The sequence below is a fragment of the Clupea harengus genome, chromosome 11 (assembly GCF_900700415.2).
Source record: "Clupea harengus chromosome 11, Ch_v2.0.2, whole genome shotgun sequence".
Classification (NCBI taxonomy): Eukaryota; Metazoa; Chordata; class Actinopteri; order Clupeiformes; family Clupeidae; genus Clupea; species Clupea harengus.
In genome coordinates this window covers 18,401,555-18,418,431 of record NC_045162.1, presented here as the reverse complement: position 1 = coordinate 18,418,431, position 16,877 = coordinate 18,401,555, and the positions used below count along the sequence as shown (strand labels likewise).

The following is a 16,877-nucleotide window of genomic DNA, read 5'->3' as shown; positions in this document are numbered from 1 at the left end:
GTTAATTTGAGGTTGTGTAACATGTTTTTGTTTTATATGTTATGAAAACACTGATACAACCATCTGATGTTTTTTTTTCTTTTCTTTGTTGCTTTTTTTGTGTTGATTTTTACTTATGTTGTTATTGTTACTTTTGTAAAATAGCTACATTTCCTCCTGTGTGTATATTGCGATAAGGAGATATTTTTAGTTTATGGGGAGATGCTGCTGAAATGTGTGATGTCAGCTTAATATTGAGAGATGTGAACAGCAATGCTGTCAGGAGCCCAATACTGTTGATTCAGTGGAGCAGAAGCTGTGGCTTCTTAATGTTCAGTTTAATCTGGTCCCAAAATGTATTTAATAATTGGATAATAATCAGATGACTAGGGTCTAATATTGTAATTTAGTAGATGTTTACCCTAACTATTCCTATGGTTTTCATAAATGAAATATTCCTACAGCCCTGGGAAATGGCTGTGGCTCCTGACAGCATGGGTGGGTCGAAAACATCCTTCCAATGATAGCAAAGGAAAATATTCAAGAAAGGTTTGAAGGTTTTCTCTTTTTTGCTGTATTTAATATGCGTGTGACTGGACGCGTGTGTTTGTGTGACCATATAATGTAAGCATGTTGGCGTGTGTTTATTAATTTGGGTGTGCTCGAAATTTTTCTTTTATATATATAAATATATAAAAGGAGTTTACTTATTGTTTGACTGCAACATGAAGAATGCTGAACTTCTCAAATAAGCTTCTCAGTGCATAGAATCAAATGTCTTCTCAATCAGTCACTGTCAATTTTGAACTTTGCACAAAGTCTTAGATATAAACATGCAGTAAGCGCACAGCAGATAAAACCAGCTTAGAAAACCTGCTTAATAAATTCAATACAGGACTACTCATCATATTACATCTTCATAAAGATCTCAGAACAATAAGTGAATTCTTTTGAAAAATCACCAAAGTGTGTAATAGAAATCACATATAAAAAAAAAATGAAAAGAAGAAAATTGAATGCTTTACACATGATGTTACGATATGATTGTCATGATACTATACTCAAAGGAAATTGTTATGGATATATCAAAATGCTGGCTATGCAAGAAAGTTTGCCGTCTCTGTCAAATGCACTGGCTGTCTTGTGGGATTTCAGATGGTGTTGTGTGGCTTTACACCTTCAGCATGTGTGAGCTGAACAACATATGAGTGAAAGACTGCCATTGGTCCCCTGTAGAGTGATTCATAAACATGTACGAAGCATTCATCAGTTGTAAACATACACTGTCAACAGAGGTGTGCACTCCTGGGTCAACCAGGAATAGTGCTCCAGAGCGTTCCATTTCAGTTTTCTGAATGAGGTAATATACCCAATAATTCAACTAGCCAGCAACTACAGCAAGAGTTAGGCTATTAGTCCACTGTTACATGAAGTGTCATTATTGCAATGTAGTTAAGAATGTAATTAGTAAGATTACTTCTCACATAAACTCATATTATTACGTGTGGCTAATGCTAACCCTGACTCTAAATCCTAGCCATCCTGTCCTTGACTACTCCAGTCGATATTGAATTGTATTGACATGTTTGAATAAGAAGTACATGGTGCCTAGTACTTAAGTACCTACTGCTTAATACGTCACACTTAACTTTTAAATCAAAGTGGATCCATTTAATGTGCAGTTTCACTGTGCAGTATGTGCATTCTATTGGTGTCTGACCTAGAGCCTGCACACCTCTGCTGGACTGTGAATGTAATTACCTTTGGCAAGTGTTCTTCTCCATTCTTAATGATGTCCCACCCCACCCCCGTTCAGGGTTAAGGAAAAAGCTGGCATCTATTGATGCGTGGAGCTCAGTGGTGGATGTGAATAAGTGACTAGGTGTGATGTGTGAGGACAGGTGCATTTGGCATGGGGCTGGGCTTAAATCAACGTGTAAGTAACACAAAGACGAAGCAAAAGGACTCGCTAGCTTTTAAATGCAAGAGCACTGAACGACATTTAACATACCTGAGAATAAAGACACCGCTGAGCAATGACTTCGGCTGCTGCTGTCTTGTGTGTTTTGAGTTCTCATTCGGTGCATACAGTGGCAGGTGTGTGAAGTTCCCATACACAACTATGGTAGCTGATTAGATTGCACCAACGAGTTCAGATGCTGCTATCGGGATCGACCCTTTAAGTTTCTGTTTCTGGTATTCATAGAAAAACATATTTTTGAACAGGTTTTAAACCTGTCAGAATACGGACAAACAAGAAAGACTGACACTGACATTCAGAGCTCTATGGATACGATTTCACCATTAAAAAAAAGAAGAGAAAAAAGGTTTTTGCATATAATGCATGCACCAATGCAGTCATACACACACACACACACACAAACACACCCGTATGTACACAGCGTATGCTTTTCTTCACGACTGTCGCGCCACATTTTATAATAAACAATGATAGCAGACAGCAAGATCAGTGTAAATAAGTACATCAGGGAACGTGTGGTCATTGGAGAAAAGAACAAAGAGAAGAAAACGGAGAGAAATAAATAAACAACAGGTGATGAAAACGTAACACAATCAGATCAACGATAAGGGGGAGGAAGGGAGAGAGAGAGAGAGAGAGAGAGGAACGAGACACGGTTGAAGGTCACAACGGCAGACACATTAGGAGTGCTCAAAAAGACAGGCAAAAAACTGACGACAGAGCCCACAACTGACAGTGAAAGAGGTACGGTCTTTATATGGTTATAAATAATCTCAAGTCACCTCAAATTCGTTGTGTAATTCCGTTTTATTGCATTCAGATTGCAATTAAGTAACAGTTCAGACATGCTCTGCAAAGATACTTCGCTGTGTACATTGGAGTGTCTGGTGTCCGTTGCATTAGGCTACTTTAAAAATCACATTGCTTATACTGCGTGTTAGACAGACAATAGATTTAAGTGATTAATCACCTGTTAATCATAACAGCATGGGAGCGAGGCTACTCTTTACAATTCAGCTAATGCTGATGGCTCGCGGGGTTTCCGTACTTTCCGAGGTAAAGACACTTATTTCTTCTCCACGTTTCTTAGCAGACTTTCTGTGTGAGGTATCAGTTATGAGTTAAGCTCATAGTGTAACTCTCGGCGTAAGATTTTGACTTTCTTGTGGTTCTACTTCCTTTTACCAGCATGCAGATTGCAGGATTTGTGATCCAGGTAAGTTAAGTGGGTAACGGTGTGCGTTTCTGGCTTCTAGTGTGCTGTGCTTTATATAGACTTTACTTTTCTACATGCACAAAGGCATGTAAGCATGTCATATTCATGCAGCTGCATGGAGGTACCGTATGTGCAAGGGGCATTCCTTTTACCGGACATTTTACTTTTTGATTCTGAGAAATTGTGCGCAGGAAATCTATTGGTATCTATTCACCTGTACCGCATTTCCTTCTGTGTCACTGTTTGTCTCTACATATCGTCAACAGAGAATTGACAAGGTCTATCTATCTAAGAAGGCCACAAATGTGAGGTTTTTTTTACACCAAATAACATAAAATGGTATGATTTTGTGCAAAATAATTACAATATATTGTTTTTTTAAATAATATAAAATAAAATAATGTGAAAATAAATGGCATAGAATGGTGGTTATTCGATTCTGGATTTTCAATCTCAGTTGACAATATGGGCAGTATAATTATCTATCTATATATCTGTCTGTCTATCTATCTGTATTTATCTATCTATCTATCTGTGCATCTATCGATCTCCCACATTCTCACCATCTCTGTCTTGCTCTCTCTCTCTTATTATTTTTTTCTGTCTTTCTCTGGATGGAAAAGGCAGTGCGTGCCTTTATCAAGAAGAATAACCACATCCTTCATGAACCTACCTGCTTGTATGTCATATTCTCTTTATCTCAGACCCCAGGTTTCCTGTTGTTTTCTCTCTCTCTCTCTTTTTCTCTCTCTCTTGCTCGCTCCTTCTCTCTCTCTCTCTCTCTCTCTGTGCCCTTGCTCTTTCTCTCGTTCGTGCCCATACAGTCAGCACTTTGTGTGCGCTGTGGTCTCCAGAGGTAACTGTGCACAGGTGTGAAGTTGTGTTTCCACCAGCCGTTCTCAAGCTGCGTGAGCATATAAACCACCTCAGTGGAAAAAAATGACTCGCTGCACATGAATGAAATAGGCTTGCACAGAAAAAAGTTTTTTTTATGAGGAAATGGCTGTCTATTTCAGTGTAGTGTAACATCCTTCTCTGATCACCACTCCTCATTGAATTTCATCTTATATCTTTCTTTACTCAAATTCAAATTCAAAAGGCTTTGTGGCATGTCCGTCTCACCTCTAACACTGTACTTTCTTAATCTGTGTGGCAGGATTTTTCCAGAAGTCCTGCAGCATCTGTGACCAATGTCCCAATGGCACTTACACCCAGAAAAAAAACATGGAACAGCACTGCCACCCCTGCTCACTAGACTGCAGACCTGGTAGCATGACCTCCCATGATGACCATTTCCAATTGTTTAACAGCATGTTGCCCAGTAATAGTGAGAATCGCTAAACATGTGCAAATTTATATTACATGGCAAAGAAACAATCAAACCTTACTGAATGCACTGACGATCTCACATTTATAATTAGCAACATGACACTGGTTCATTACAATGCTGGTACCTTACACTTAACATATGTCCTTTAGTATGGGCCTTATTGTGTTATGATGATGTGATACAGTAGAGGCAAATGGGGGGTAAAGGAAAATGAGGATATAGAGCAGAGGATTAATTCTGCTGAATTCAAAAGAAACTAGTGATTCATTCCTTTCTATCTGAAAAATAGTGTTTTTTATTTCAGCATGAGGTTGGGCTCCACATTTCTGCAGAATAATAATTCTAAGAATCTTAGGTTAAAACATGTGCCACAGGAAATGAGTCAAATGAAAGTCCTTTGATGTTTTTATGTTTTGTCAGCCACAGCAAGATTTGACTGTATGTGTGTGTGTGTGTGTGTGTGTGTGTGTGTGTGTGTGTGTGTGTGTGTGTGTGTATGTCTGTGTGTCTGTGTGTGTGTGTGTGAATGATAGAGTTTAACATGGAGGTGGTTGAAGCATGCAGTCCCAAGTCTGACGTCAAATGTCGCTGCAAGGCTGGATACACATGCAAGAAATTTGACGACTACTCTAAGAAGTGTTCACGCTGTAAAAAGGACCTCACTCCCACTACAGTAAAAATGAATGGTACTGACAAAATACAGCATGTCTCTCTCTCTCTCTCTCTCTCTCTCTCTCTCTCTCTCTGTCTGTGTGCCTATATTTGTGTGTATGTGTGTGTGGGTAAGACAGAGAGAAGAGAGGGATTGAGGAAAAATGTGTGTGTGTATATTTGGTGTGTACGTGCGTGCTCTTAAACTTGCATATTTCTGGGTGCAGGTGTGTCTGTGATCTCATTTCATACAGTTACCAAGACCACAGTGAGGTTACCTTGTGGCAGAGGCCTTTATTTCAGTTCTTCTGGGCACTGTGAAAAGCACAAAGAGTGAGTTGCAACTTCAACACACACACACACACACATACACACACACATTCAATCAATCACATAGACAGAGAGAGACACACACACACACACACACACACTCAGAAACACGCACATTACCTAAAGTACACTAAAGACTGTTGCAACAGATGTTGGTTTAGAACACCGGATTGTGTTTATGTTTAATGTTTTTTTTTCAGCTGTGACTCTATAGGACTCAAAGTGCAAACAGCAGGAAACACCACCCACGACACAACCTGTCACTCACCTCAGTCTCCTCAGCCTCCTCAGCCTCCTCAGTCTCCTCAGTCTCCTCAGTCTGGTGTGTGTGTGTGTGTGTGTGTGTGTGTGTGTGTGTGTGTGTGTGTGTGTGTGTGTGTGTGTGTGTGTGTGTGTGTGTGTGTGTTTATCTGGTATAATACAGCAATATACTTTTTGCATTTGACTGTCTTTTCATCTCTCTTCCCCACTCTCTCTCCCTCCCTTTATCTCTCTCTCTCTTTCTCAGGTGTTGCAGGTTCTCAGTTGTGGTTGATCCCGTTGATTAGCATCGGAGTCTTTGCCGTTCTTATTCTGTTAGTCCTCTCTTGCTGCCGCAGAGAGGATGTGTGCCTTAAGCAATGTGAGCAGCATCTATGGCTTAACTCGGATCATATTCATGTATTGTCAGTTTTATACTACATGTGTGTATGTGAGAGAGAGTGTGTGTGTGTGTGTGTGTGTGTGTGTGTGTGTGTGTGTGTGTGTGTGTGTGTGTGTGTGTGTGTGTGTGTGTGTGTGTGTGTGTGTGTGTGTGTGTGCGTGTGTGTGTTTTTTTCATACTGCCCTGTGGGAAATGTGAAAGCCATAGCTGACTGTTTGTTTCCCATTTTCAGTGATGAAGAGTTGCTCTCCAGGCAGTGATAAAGTAAGTGTGTCATTTGGAGGAAAATACTTCAGAAATTAGATAATAACAATTAGAAATTATTATTATTATCTACTAAATACCTTGTTTACCATTTTGATACTGCCATAGACCATCAGCTGTGGAATAGGTTTTTGAATTGTGCTTTTTTTTTTATGTTCACAGGCAGCCATGAACGAAGCCATGCCCAGGGGGCCAACGGCAGCATTTCACATCCCAGAGACTCACCCTGATTCACTGCCAGCAGCCAATCACAGCCACGGCCCTGCCACAGCTACTGGGGCTTTAGGTAGACTGCTGTTCCCTATTGATAGACTGTATGAGTCTATAACGCCTATAGTCAGGTTTCCACAAATTTCACTCATTTCAAGTACAATTGTATTTAATGAAGCCATTAGCCGAAGAACAATTTTGACGATAATTTCTTTCAACGTGTATTTGAAGGATAATCTTCACTGTCTGACTGGCAGAAACTTTGCACTTGTGAGGGTAACATAGTTGTCATAGAACTATAAGTTTCAGGAGAAATTAAATGTTTCATCCAGATATCTGAAACTCTAGGTGATGTCTTTAAAACAAACATAATCTATATGGTCTGTTTTCTGTCTCTGTCTCTCTCTCCCCCTCACTGTCTTTGTTTTACCATCTTCTCTGTCTGTCTTACTGTCTCTCTCTTCTCTGTCTGGTGATTCTGCTTTTCTCTCTCTCTCTCTCTCTCTCTCTCTCTCTTCTCTGTCATTCTGCTGTTCATCTCTCAGGCCCTCTCTACATACACCACCCAAGCACTGTCTTTGTCAGCCTACTGAACCAGTTTGGCTTTGGAGGAGGAAGAGGAGGAGGCAGTGAGGAAGAGCAAGAACGAGCAGAGCATGGTAACCCGAAGCCTGAGGGAAGTGAAGTGCACACTCCCTCCTCTCCCATACCTCTATCCACGGAAGAAAGGAGCAGAGAAGACATCTCTGTCCCCTTTCAGGAGCAAGGGAAAGAAAGCCATGTGTCTAAAGAGGAAGAGCTCTGAGAAACAAAGTGAGAAGGGAGGAGAGAGATAGATAGAGAGAGATAGAGAGAGAACCACAGCGACACAGACAGATATACAGAGAGAGAGGGAATGACTGGGAGAGAGAGAGAGAGAGATTTGAACAACTTTCATCAACATGGTGCTCATAATTTTAGAAAAACGCACACCCTGTATCTTTTAAACTGCCTTTTTTTTCTCAACCTTTTTGGTCAAATTCTGCATATTTCAATCACCAGAAAAAGATTTGCACAGAATGGCTGTGGGCAAGTAAGAAGTTAGGTGTCAGAAGGTGTCTGCTGCCTGAAGAGACACTCTATGGACATGCTTCTGGACAATGTTACAGAAGGGCCTGTGTTTTTGTTGATGTTGTGGTAGGTGTTGATCTAAACTTTAGGTCAAAACACCTAACACAAGCATCAGTAAGACTAATGGCTGTACTGAGTTACTGTAACTCATAAATATGCCTGTAAGAAACAAACGTTTGTAAGTGGAGGTTGCTTTATTTATTTATGTTTTTAGTGCCACTAGTGCCAGACTGTGCTGTCTCACAGAAGTGCACATAAGTCCACAGAGACAGCTGGCTGGAATGTATCTAGTATTGATCTGACACAGGTTGGTCATGGGTCCATTCCAGTAAAGGATTTTCTCTATGGACCAAAGGAAGTTGCAATGCTTGTCATATGTCCTGTATATGGAAGTGCAATAAATTAATCACAGACATTTTGTTGACGCTTTTCATTTATTATTTACATTATTGATGTATTGTATATTTATTAAGTATGGGATAGCAGCACCTGCATAGTAACAGAAAATAATGCAAGTGCTAAGAAGTGCAATGTAAAGTGTAACTATTTTCAGGTACCCAAACACCACAGTGTATTATCCCTCTTATACCATGGTTTCCACCCTCACATGTTCATTTGTGGATATAATTTCCACATTCTTCTAAAATGGACTGTGTGTTTTGTGGCACAACTTCTTACGGCCACTCTTTTCTTATTGCTCTTGACAAAGTCCTTCCATTAGTTCTATACCTATCCTGGGTAAGCCAATATATCCTTTTGCCTTTCCTTAAACTTTCTTAAATCACAAAGGGATTTAGCCCTGATATAGTGTAACTATACTAAAAGTTATTTCAGAAATGTCCATTACTGTATGGTTCATTTATACTTGGTTTCAAATTGATATGCAAAGGTACTAAGGTAAAAAAAACTTCTTCATAGATGTGCAAATGTCAAAGATTTCTTGACATTCTAAAGACCATGTCACAAAATAAATACATTTCCTTCATATTACAGATACAAGATACACATAAAATATAGAAAAACATTTAGCAACTATAATGTACAAAATACAAATTACAAATGCATGTATTGTGTATTGTGTTTTTCATTTGCATAGGAGGTATGTTGCGTAAATGTTTGTGTGTCTGTGTGTGTGTGTATGTGTTTGTGTGTGTGTGTGTGTGTGTGTATGTGAATGAATGAATGTAGGTCAGTAAATATGGTTGTGTTCAAGACAAAATTCTCCCTCTAGTCCATCTTTTACTTCCTGGAGGTCTGAACATACTTCTTGTATGGGCACGGCCTCTTCTAGTTCTGTGCTCTGTGGTGTATCCTTTGAGGATGACAAATCTGTTGGGCAAAAACAGCATTATATTTAGGACCAGCATTGAAATACAGTGTCAGGCTCCTTCATGTACAATGGTGCACCCATAGACGTCGTAGACTCCTTAGGGATTCTAGGAGTGAGGTAGAAAAGGCACAAACCATCAAATGTACACCAACCGAGAGGGTCCAGCCTTTTGCGCATATGGACAAGGATGAGGAGGAGTATGCAAACACAAACTATCAGCACCAATGGAAGAAGCACTGTCTCTGAAACAGAAGAGGGAAAATACAGAGAATGAACAAAGAGAAAGACTTTGACTCAAAAACCCTTTAATACGTCATTGATTGGAAACATTCCATATCAGTGACACAAACAGCTCACAACTGAACTATGAGACCACCATTCACCCCACCTCCACTGACACACTGTAGGCTTTCAAAGCCTGAAAAGATAGTCGCTGTTTCACAAAATGTATGTTTCACCAATAGGAGAGAGAAAGAGAGGGAAAAATGATGAGGGGCTTGAGTGGATATATCTAATCTGTCTTTAACTTGTTCAGCTGTTAAAAAAACTAAACTAAATGCAATGGATACAATAAAGGGGAAAAGCACAAAAGCTCAAACTCTACCATGTCTCTCTTTGTTGACAGTTGTCTTTCTACGTTCTGTAGTTGTGGGCTGTTGTGTAGTGGTTACTTGGTCTTGGCCATGGTCATGGTCCTCCTTTTCACACTCTGAACATTCAGCATCTGTGCATTTATATCCTTGCTTGCAGTCACACACAGTGTTCTGCAGTCGCGAACAAGCTGCCTTCTGCACCTGGTCTACAGTAAGATACAAGTTGGAAAATCCGTCAGCCTGAGAGAAATGTTTTCACACACATTCATGCACAGTCAAATGAGAACACACATTTACACATACACACTCACACATGTACACACGTGTCCTCGGAGGGAGAGTAGAATGTTTGCGTGCATGTTTGTTTATTTGCACATGTGTGAGAGAAAGTGAGAGATAATGTGTGTGTGTGTGTCTCTCTCTCTCTCTCTGTGTGTGTGTGTGTGTGTGTGTGTGTGTTTGTGTGTGTGTGAATGTCTGTGTGTGTTTGTGTGTGTTTGTGTGTGTGAGTCAGTGATTTGAGCAGCACTGAGCACTCTGTTACTGGAGCCCACCCATGGGAAAGCCCCTCATAAAGCTGACCTTTTCTTCAGACACTCATTTCAGCCTGGCTGTCATCACATTTAATCTGGATTTCAGTTCTATTCTGAAATGTTTATTTTTTTTTAAACAAACACACTGTTTGTATGAAGAGTAAAGTACTGTAGCAGACAAGCAATAAGGTAGGTAACATAACGACAGCACACACAAACATACAGAAACAGACAGACAGACAGACAGAGAGACAGAGAGAGAGAGAGAGAGAGAGAGAGAGAGAGAGAGGGAGAGACAGAGAGATACTTACTTTTGCTGCAAGGTTTGCACATCTTGCATTGGGCGAGGAAATTGGGAACATCTGTATACATATCTGGGCTGCACTCCTGGCATTTAGTTTCTATGGACCCATCCTGGCATCTTTTTTCCATGAACTCACCTGCACAGATGTACGCGCACACACACATTTACAAGTGTGCCACACACACACACTTCGTCAGAATGATCTGAGATATGAAGTTACAGTTTTCTGAGCTCCCTATTGGCAAAACATGAAAGGTAAATAGGATTTGTGCAACAAACTCAGTCCATAAGCAACTGAGGTATAATCATTTCCAAATCATTCCATAGGCACTTTAAATTACATTTCATACGACGAATCAAATATGAGCACGAATCAAATATGAGCACAATTTGTGTCACGTGTGTCATTCTGCAAAAGACTGACAATTTACCAAATACTGTTAGAAACAGAACAATTTCGCAGCTATAATGACATACAGCTTGTGAGTAGTCTTACACCTGGGGGGGCTCAGGCTTACCTGGTTCGCATTTCTGGCAGCACCTTGTGGGAGAGCTGGCTGGCCACTTGTACTGTTTTCGTTCATTGCATGTCAGTGAGTGGACTAAAGAGGCTAGAAGATGGCAGAGGAGAACAGCTGTCCAGTAGACTCCCATCTGAGAAGGTGCAAGTGAGACAGAGAGAGGAGAAAGTGCAAGATGGAGAGAGAGAGAGAGGGAGAACTCAATGAGAAAAAAAATTGATAGTCAAGCTGCGTCACTCATCCGATCTCTATTTGAAGGGATTGTGCTACACCTTTGGGTCTTCACCCTTCTAAAATGACATTTTCTCCACCAAGTACTCTGCGCAACTGCATAGGACCAGGGGCTTACTGTTTGGTCCTAAGACCACTATCAGCACTATCAGCAATCACCATCCGTCTTAAGATCCCACATCCACGAAAGAATGGAAGACATCAATTACAATGTATTTTGGTGCCACTGTTTTTTTTTCACAGCTTCACCAACACATCCAACAATCAACAAACACAAACAAGCAATCAGCTTGATCAGAAAGAGCAAACCAATCACGACGTGACACAGCCCATTCATCAGCCGCGAACAGAACCCTACTGTATAGACATTGGTTCAAATGCCTACTTACATCTCACATGTATTCTGTAGCAGTGACTTCCATCACACATTAAGGCATATGGTGCTCCCTAGGAATAAAACCCATGACTCTTGGTTTGATGAGCGCCACTAGTTGTGCTACAGGAACACTTCATCTAAAAATATGTAACACTCTAACCAGAGTGTCAACCTTAATCAGTAACCACCATGTCAGGGTCTCTCCTGTTTTTGTTTTTTTTTATAGTGAGGAAATAACAAGATTCCCAACATCAGCACGGTTGTCAAAACAACCTGGGTAGGATGTCCCTGGAATCCAGAAACCAAGGGAACAGAGAGAAACCCAAGACTTACCCTGTGTGGAGCTGAAGGAGAGAAACAAATCCGAGAGCAGACCCCTGAGTGAGAGACTGTGTGTGTGTGTGTGTGTGTGACGGTTACAGCTATCTCGCAGTCACATTTTACACCTTTATCAGAAATGTCAAGTGATGAGTCATATACCAACTCTCAATGGCTCAGGGTTATCTGGGACCCCACACATCTCAAGTGTACCTCAGTCAGTACCCTCCAGTCTCTCCTTTACCTCCCCCAGACTGTTTCCATGCTCCCCATCCTCTCAGTATTTTGACTCTTAACTGCAATTTGAGCTTAAAAGTTCCAAAACAGTCTGGGTGCTCTGGTGGTACTGCCCCTTCACCCCCCCTACTTTTGTCTCATCTTCTGCTTCAACTGAGGGTCTTGCTTCTTCTAGAGTGGCTGACTCAGATACAGAACGACTTGAAAATGGTATCCAGTCATTTGGGGACTTGATCTGAGCTGACATGTGGGTTAGAGAGCTGACGGTATTTGGCAGCGAAGCTCAGATAGAACTAGATAAGCAAAAATGGTCTACAGTGTGACTGCATTTTAAGCAACCTTAACTCTTAACTTCTTAAGGAACAGTGTTGCTTTTTTGTTTCATCTATCTCTCCCTGCCTCTCTCTTTCTCTCTCTTTCTCTCTCTGTCTCTCTCTCTCTCTCTCTCGCTTTCTCTCTGTGTCTCCGTCTCAGATAACCTACATTTACAAGTGCTTTTTTTTTCAAGGGTGTTTTCAATGTTTGCAGAACAGTCATCCCCTCATGTGACCCCCTCCCCTCTTCTCTCAGCGTCCCGCAAGTGGTCTGACTCACCGTCAACCATCAAACCTCTTGGTCAGGTGACTCATTTTAATCTCAGGTCAGACTCAAATCTAGCGGTCCTGTAGAATCATTGCAGAAAATGCAAACTGGTTTCAGGCTGAGAGCTGCTTCACTCTGAGAAAGTAACGTGTGATCATACTGTCTCACCAACCACCCAGCCTCTCAACTGTGAACCTAACCACCCTTAAGGTGTGGTTCTACTGTAAACAGATAGTAATGATAATTATTACATGAGACAACATAACAGAGAAAGGCCACCACAACTTCACACCAGCAACCCCCCCACCAACAGCACCACAATTATCTCTATCATCACCTTCATCACCACCATCATCATCATCATAAACACCATCATCATCGCCACCATCACCTCCACCATCACCACCCCCACCACCCCCACCATCATCTTCTTCATCATCAAAAGCATTCAAATACACATTATTTTCCTAGGTTCTTCTTCTCCTAACATACTTCCGCCAGCAAAGTTGAGTTGACTTACACCAGCAAAGCTGTTGCCCAAGAACAGTGGCAGTGAGTCGGATGTGGGTTTTCAGAAGAAGGAAGTTGTTGACAACACTTCACTGGTTTTCTCAGCGTGGGTGACACATTTTACACAGCGGCAGCCCGTATTCTTAGAAGAAGGCACTGGCTGCACACAAATGTACTCTGCTATACTATAGTGCTATACTACAGTGAAGTGCTATACTACAGTGAAAAAGATGAGGTGGATTGTTATTATATTTCACGCAAGGGCACATTGCAGGGAGAAAGGCAAAGTGTATATAGGTTAGGTTAGGTGATATCAGTGATGGATGGGAGAATTTGATCAAATTGAGCCTCCTTTTAGCCAGTCAGAAAAATGTTGTCTTGCTGTGGTACAGACCAATAAGTAGCCTCTATCTATATGGGAGGTGTAATTTTGAAAACCAGCAAGAATATCTGAACCTAGTTACAGTGGACCAGGGGTCGATCACACTTTTCTAGAGCTGCAACATGTAGTTTTTTGTTGACATAATGAAAGTGACTTTAGATTTTAGCAGCAATTATACCCAGGAAAATAAATAAAGTATACAATGTCACCATTCACTGGTAACCAAGAGGAAAGAGTGGATTTCCCTTTAGGAAATCATTGTTATCAAATCAGAATCAACTTGTTAGTTAAGAGAGTTAGTTAGTTAAGAGAATCAGAATCAGAATCAGAATTCTTTTATCGGCCAAGTATATTTTCACATACATGAAATTGACTTGGTGTAACAGAATTAAAGACACAGACAGACAAACACAGAAGTGCGCACCAACACACCGTGGCGGCTGTAAAAGGCGCCATCTTGATCTTGATCTTAAGAGGAAACCAATGGGAGGTTTGGGACCAAATTTCTTTCTGGTGTCATTCCAAAATGACCACCCTGTCTTCAGCCATGAGCCGACCCAGGTATAGACAGGTATAGACAGAAGCAAAAGAAGTAAAGAAATGTAAAAAAGATATGATAACACTTGGGGGAAATTAAATGAAAAATAGTAGAGTAAGGACACTAATAATTAGTATATTATGAAAACTATTAGGAATGAGGCTTAAATATGTAATAGCATAAATGGCATCAACTGGTGGTGGTGTCATGTGATGCAGCCACTTTCAGTTGGCTCCACTTCGTGTGGTGCACAATGTTGCGTGTGTGCCTGTGTTTTGTGTGTGTGTGTGTGTGCAAATAGAGTGTGTGAGGCTGACGCTCGGATCTATTAATAAAAGGCACTCCTCTGCATCCTGTGTGGTTTGTTTCGTGTAAGGTATATAATGAATCGCTTAGACTAAAGGCTAGGGTAGACTGCTTGAGTCCTTGCTGTCAGGGGTTGATTCTGCCCTCAGAATCCACTATGTTGAACTATGCCTTTCTCATTTGTAGTGTTTGTCGAAGAACCTTTGGGGGGGGGGGGATATTAATAACAGAACACTTGGAAGGAGTTCAGTGTGTCAAAGTATCAAGAGTTTGATCATTTCAGCCTCATGGGCAATCAGGGCCTACTGCTGTGGTGAAATGACGGCTTTATCCAGCTTGGACCCCAGGAATGAGTTCCCTCTCTACTACTGTCTGCAGGTCCTTCCTTCAATACATTTATAAGCAGGTGGGAAGTGTCGACATACCCATCACCTCTCACGGGCCAGGAGAATCAGGACTGCCTTGATGCCTTGGCCCGGTCCATCCCCTTGTCCCAACATATATCAGCTCTGGCAAAGCACACAGCTCTTTTTTTCTTTCTGGCCTTCGGCAGCAGCCGTAGTTTTAGGCTTGATGTGAATGTCTGTAGTGAAGTAGGAGTAGTACAGGGACAGTCAGCCCTTGATCATAAAGGCCTGGGTCATCCGGCACTGGCAAGGAGATGTTTGGCCGTAGTGACCCCCAACCCTGGTGGGTATCCAGTTCCACCCGTTGCTGTGTGTTCAGCTCCCATAGGGGTGAACCCAGAGCCCCCAGCAACCAGGGCCCCCACCCCTCACCTGGTGCTGTGTGTTCAGCTCCACCAGGCTCAAGGCGGCTGAACCCAAGGGCACGACCCACTTGTGTGCAGTCTCTACTATGACAAGGAATGCTGGATCATACAGAAGATCTGTACGGTACAAACTCATGACTAATAGCGATTGTGATACATTAACAACTCATTGTTTTTACAGACTGTCAAAGTCTTCCCTCTTCTGTAGCATACAGACTAGTGGGTGTGAGGCACGGGGAAGGGTTAACATGTTGTACACTATGAAGTGGTATCATGTGGTCAATATCAATATGGTACTGAATATAAGAGTTTAATATTAATCTTACAAAAAGCCTAAAATGAATTAAATAGGTTATAAAATAGCTGTAACTTCATAACTTAATTGCAATAAAACCTCCTTTCTCCCTACCTCTCTCTCTCTCTCCAAACTGACCTCCTGACCTTCACAACTATTCTCCAAGATAACAACCCCTCACACACACTTACACATGCAGCCTATACAGCCTTACGATTCACTGCACTGTGCTGTGTGCAGTTACTGCATACTGACAGTATCAGCAGGGCCGCCCACAGGGGCAACTGTGAGGCGGCCTCCTTTACCTATTACACAGGGGATTCACTCAAAAGAAGGGAGAACAGTTACGAAGAGGTACATTTCAACTTCATTATCAAGGGGAATGTAAATACCTAACATGGACCCCTGTAATAAACATTACACACATATATTCCTCACATCAATTATGAAAACAAATGAAGCAATATAACGAAATAAGTAAAAGACAGTGTGTTCTGTGTCCTGATGGTGATCGGGGGTAAGAGAAAATTGATATCACAGTGTGTATATATATACATATATATATATATATATATAATCTATTCTATTTTAGGTAATCCATTTGTCTGCTTCCCTTAATCTGACAAAAGAAAATGATCGAAGCTGTGAAACAAACAAACAAAATAATATGCAAAATAATAAAATAAAATGGCTTAAAAGGTTTTTATGGTCTTTCTCAGTTTGAGTGAGCGATTACATGAAAATAAATGATGACCCTCTGACAAGAAGTCTACTACAGGATCATCTCTGGGCAAACTGGAAGAGACCAGAAACTGTCAAAGCCGCCCACTGGACAATCAGCATGGGGATGTTTTAAATGGACAAGTGTTTTAAATGGAAAAGTTGTTGTATGAATTTAGATTAATTTCTTTCTAAATTATTAAAAACGTAACGTAATATTAGTGTGCTTTTTTATTTGACAAAGCTAAATGTATAAAAACTGAGCTGGATTATAGAATATGCAACATTTTACAAATGGGTGCATTCATTGCATAAGGTTTTTACGATTTGAACAGGTACGTAACGATAATTGGTGAAAAGAAACGTACGAGGAAGAAGGTTGTAGGAATTATGCCGAGAGAGGCAAGACTCCGTTATTCCACAACAAGGCCAGGAGTTCAAAGTTAATTATCAGTATTGTTCAGGTCAGATTTAGGCCTATCAAGTACATGAATTAGGAGATAAAGTTTGGATGAAAGCGTCTGTCAAATTAATAAATGTAACCTTGTGTAACTGTAATGCATCAACTGCACCACACCTTTGCCATATTGTCGAGTAAACAGGGCAGTCTCATTT

The 16,877-nt window shown here is 41.0% G+C and overlaps 1 protein-coding gene and 1 long non-coding RNA gene across 3 annotated transcripts; one reads left to right on the top strand and one right to left on the bottom strand.

The window, feature by feature from the left end:
* Positions 1–2,120: 2,120 nt before the first annotated feature.
* On the top strand, positions 2,121–8,129 carry si:dkey-260g12.1 (tumor necrosis factor receptor superfamily member 3). 2 transcript variants are annotated; one of them, XM_031576166.2, is made up of 11 exons: positions 2,121–2,704; positions 2,947–3,016; positions 3,149–3,176; positions 4,333–4,443; positions 5,040–5,192; positions 5,385–5,490; positions 5,688–5,809; positions 5,996–6,109; positions 6,363–6,394; positions 6,557–6,680; positions 7,150–8,129. In XM_031576166.2, exons 2-11 carry the CDS (start codon positions 2,948–2,950, stop codon positions 7,407–7,409), a joined length of 1,119 nt encoding a protein of 372 aa, XP_031432026.1. In that variant the 5' UTR covers positions 2,121–2,704; position 2,947; the 3' UTR covers positions 7,410–8,129. The 2 variants fall into 2 exon arrangements, with proteins under 2 accessions (XP_031432026.1, XP_031432027.1); XM_031576167.2 differs by having other exon boundaries at positions 2,121–3,016.
* A 1,527-nt stretch (positions 8,130–9,656) lies between these two features.
* On the bottom strand, positions 9,657–12,426 carry LOC116222451. The gene is made up of 4 exons (XR_006152686.1): positions 11,936–12,426; positions 10,993–11,128; positions 10,482–10,610; positions 9,657–9,843 (listed from the first exon to the last, which is right to left on the bottom strand). It is a non-coding gene; the product is annotated as an uncharacterized LOC116222451 (long non-coding RNA).
* Between the last annotated feature and the right edge of the window lie 4,451 nt (positions 12,427–16,877).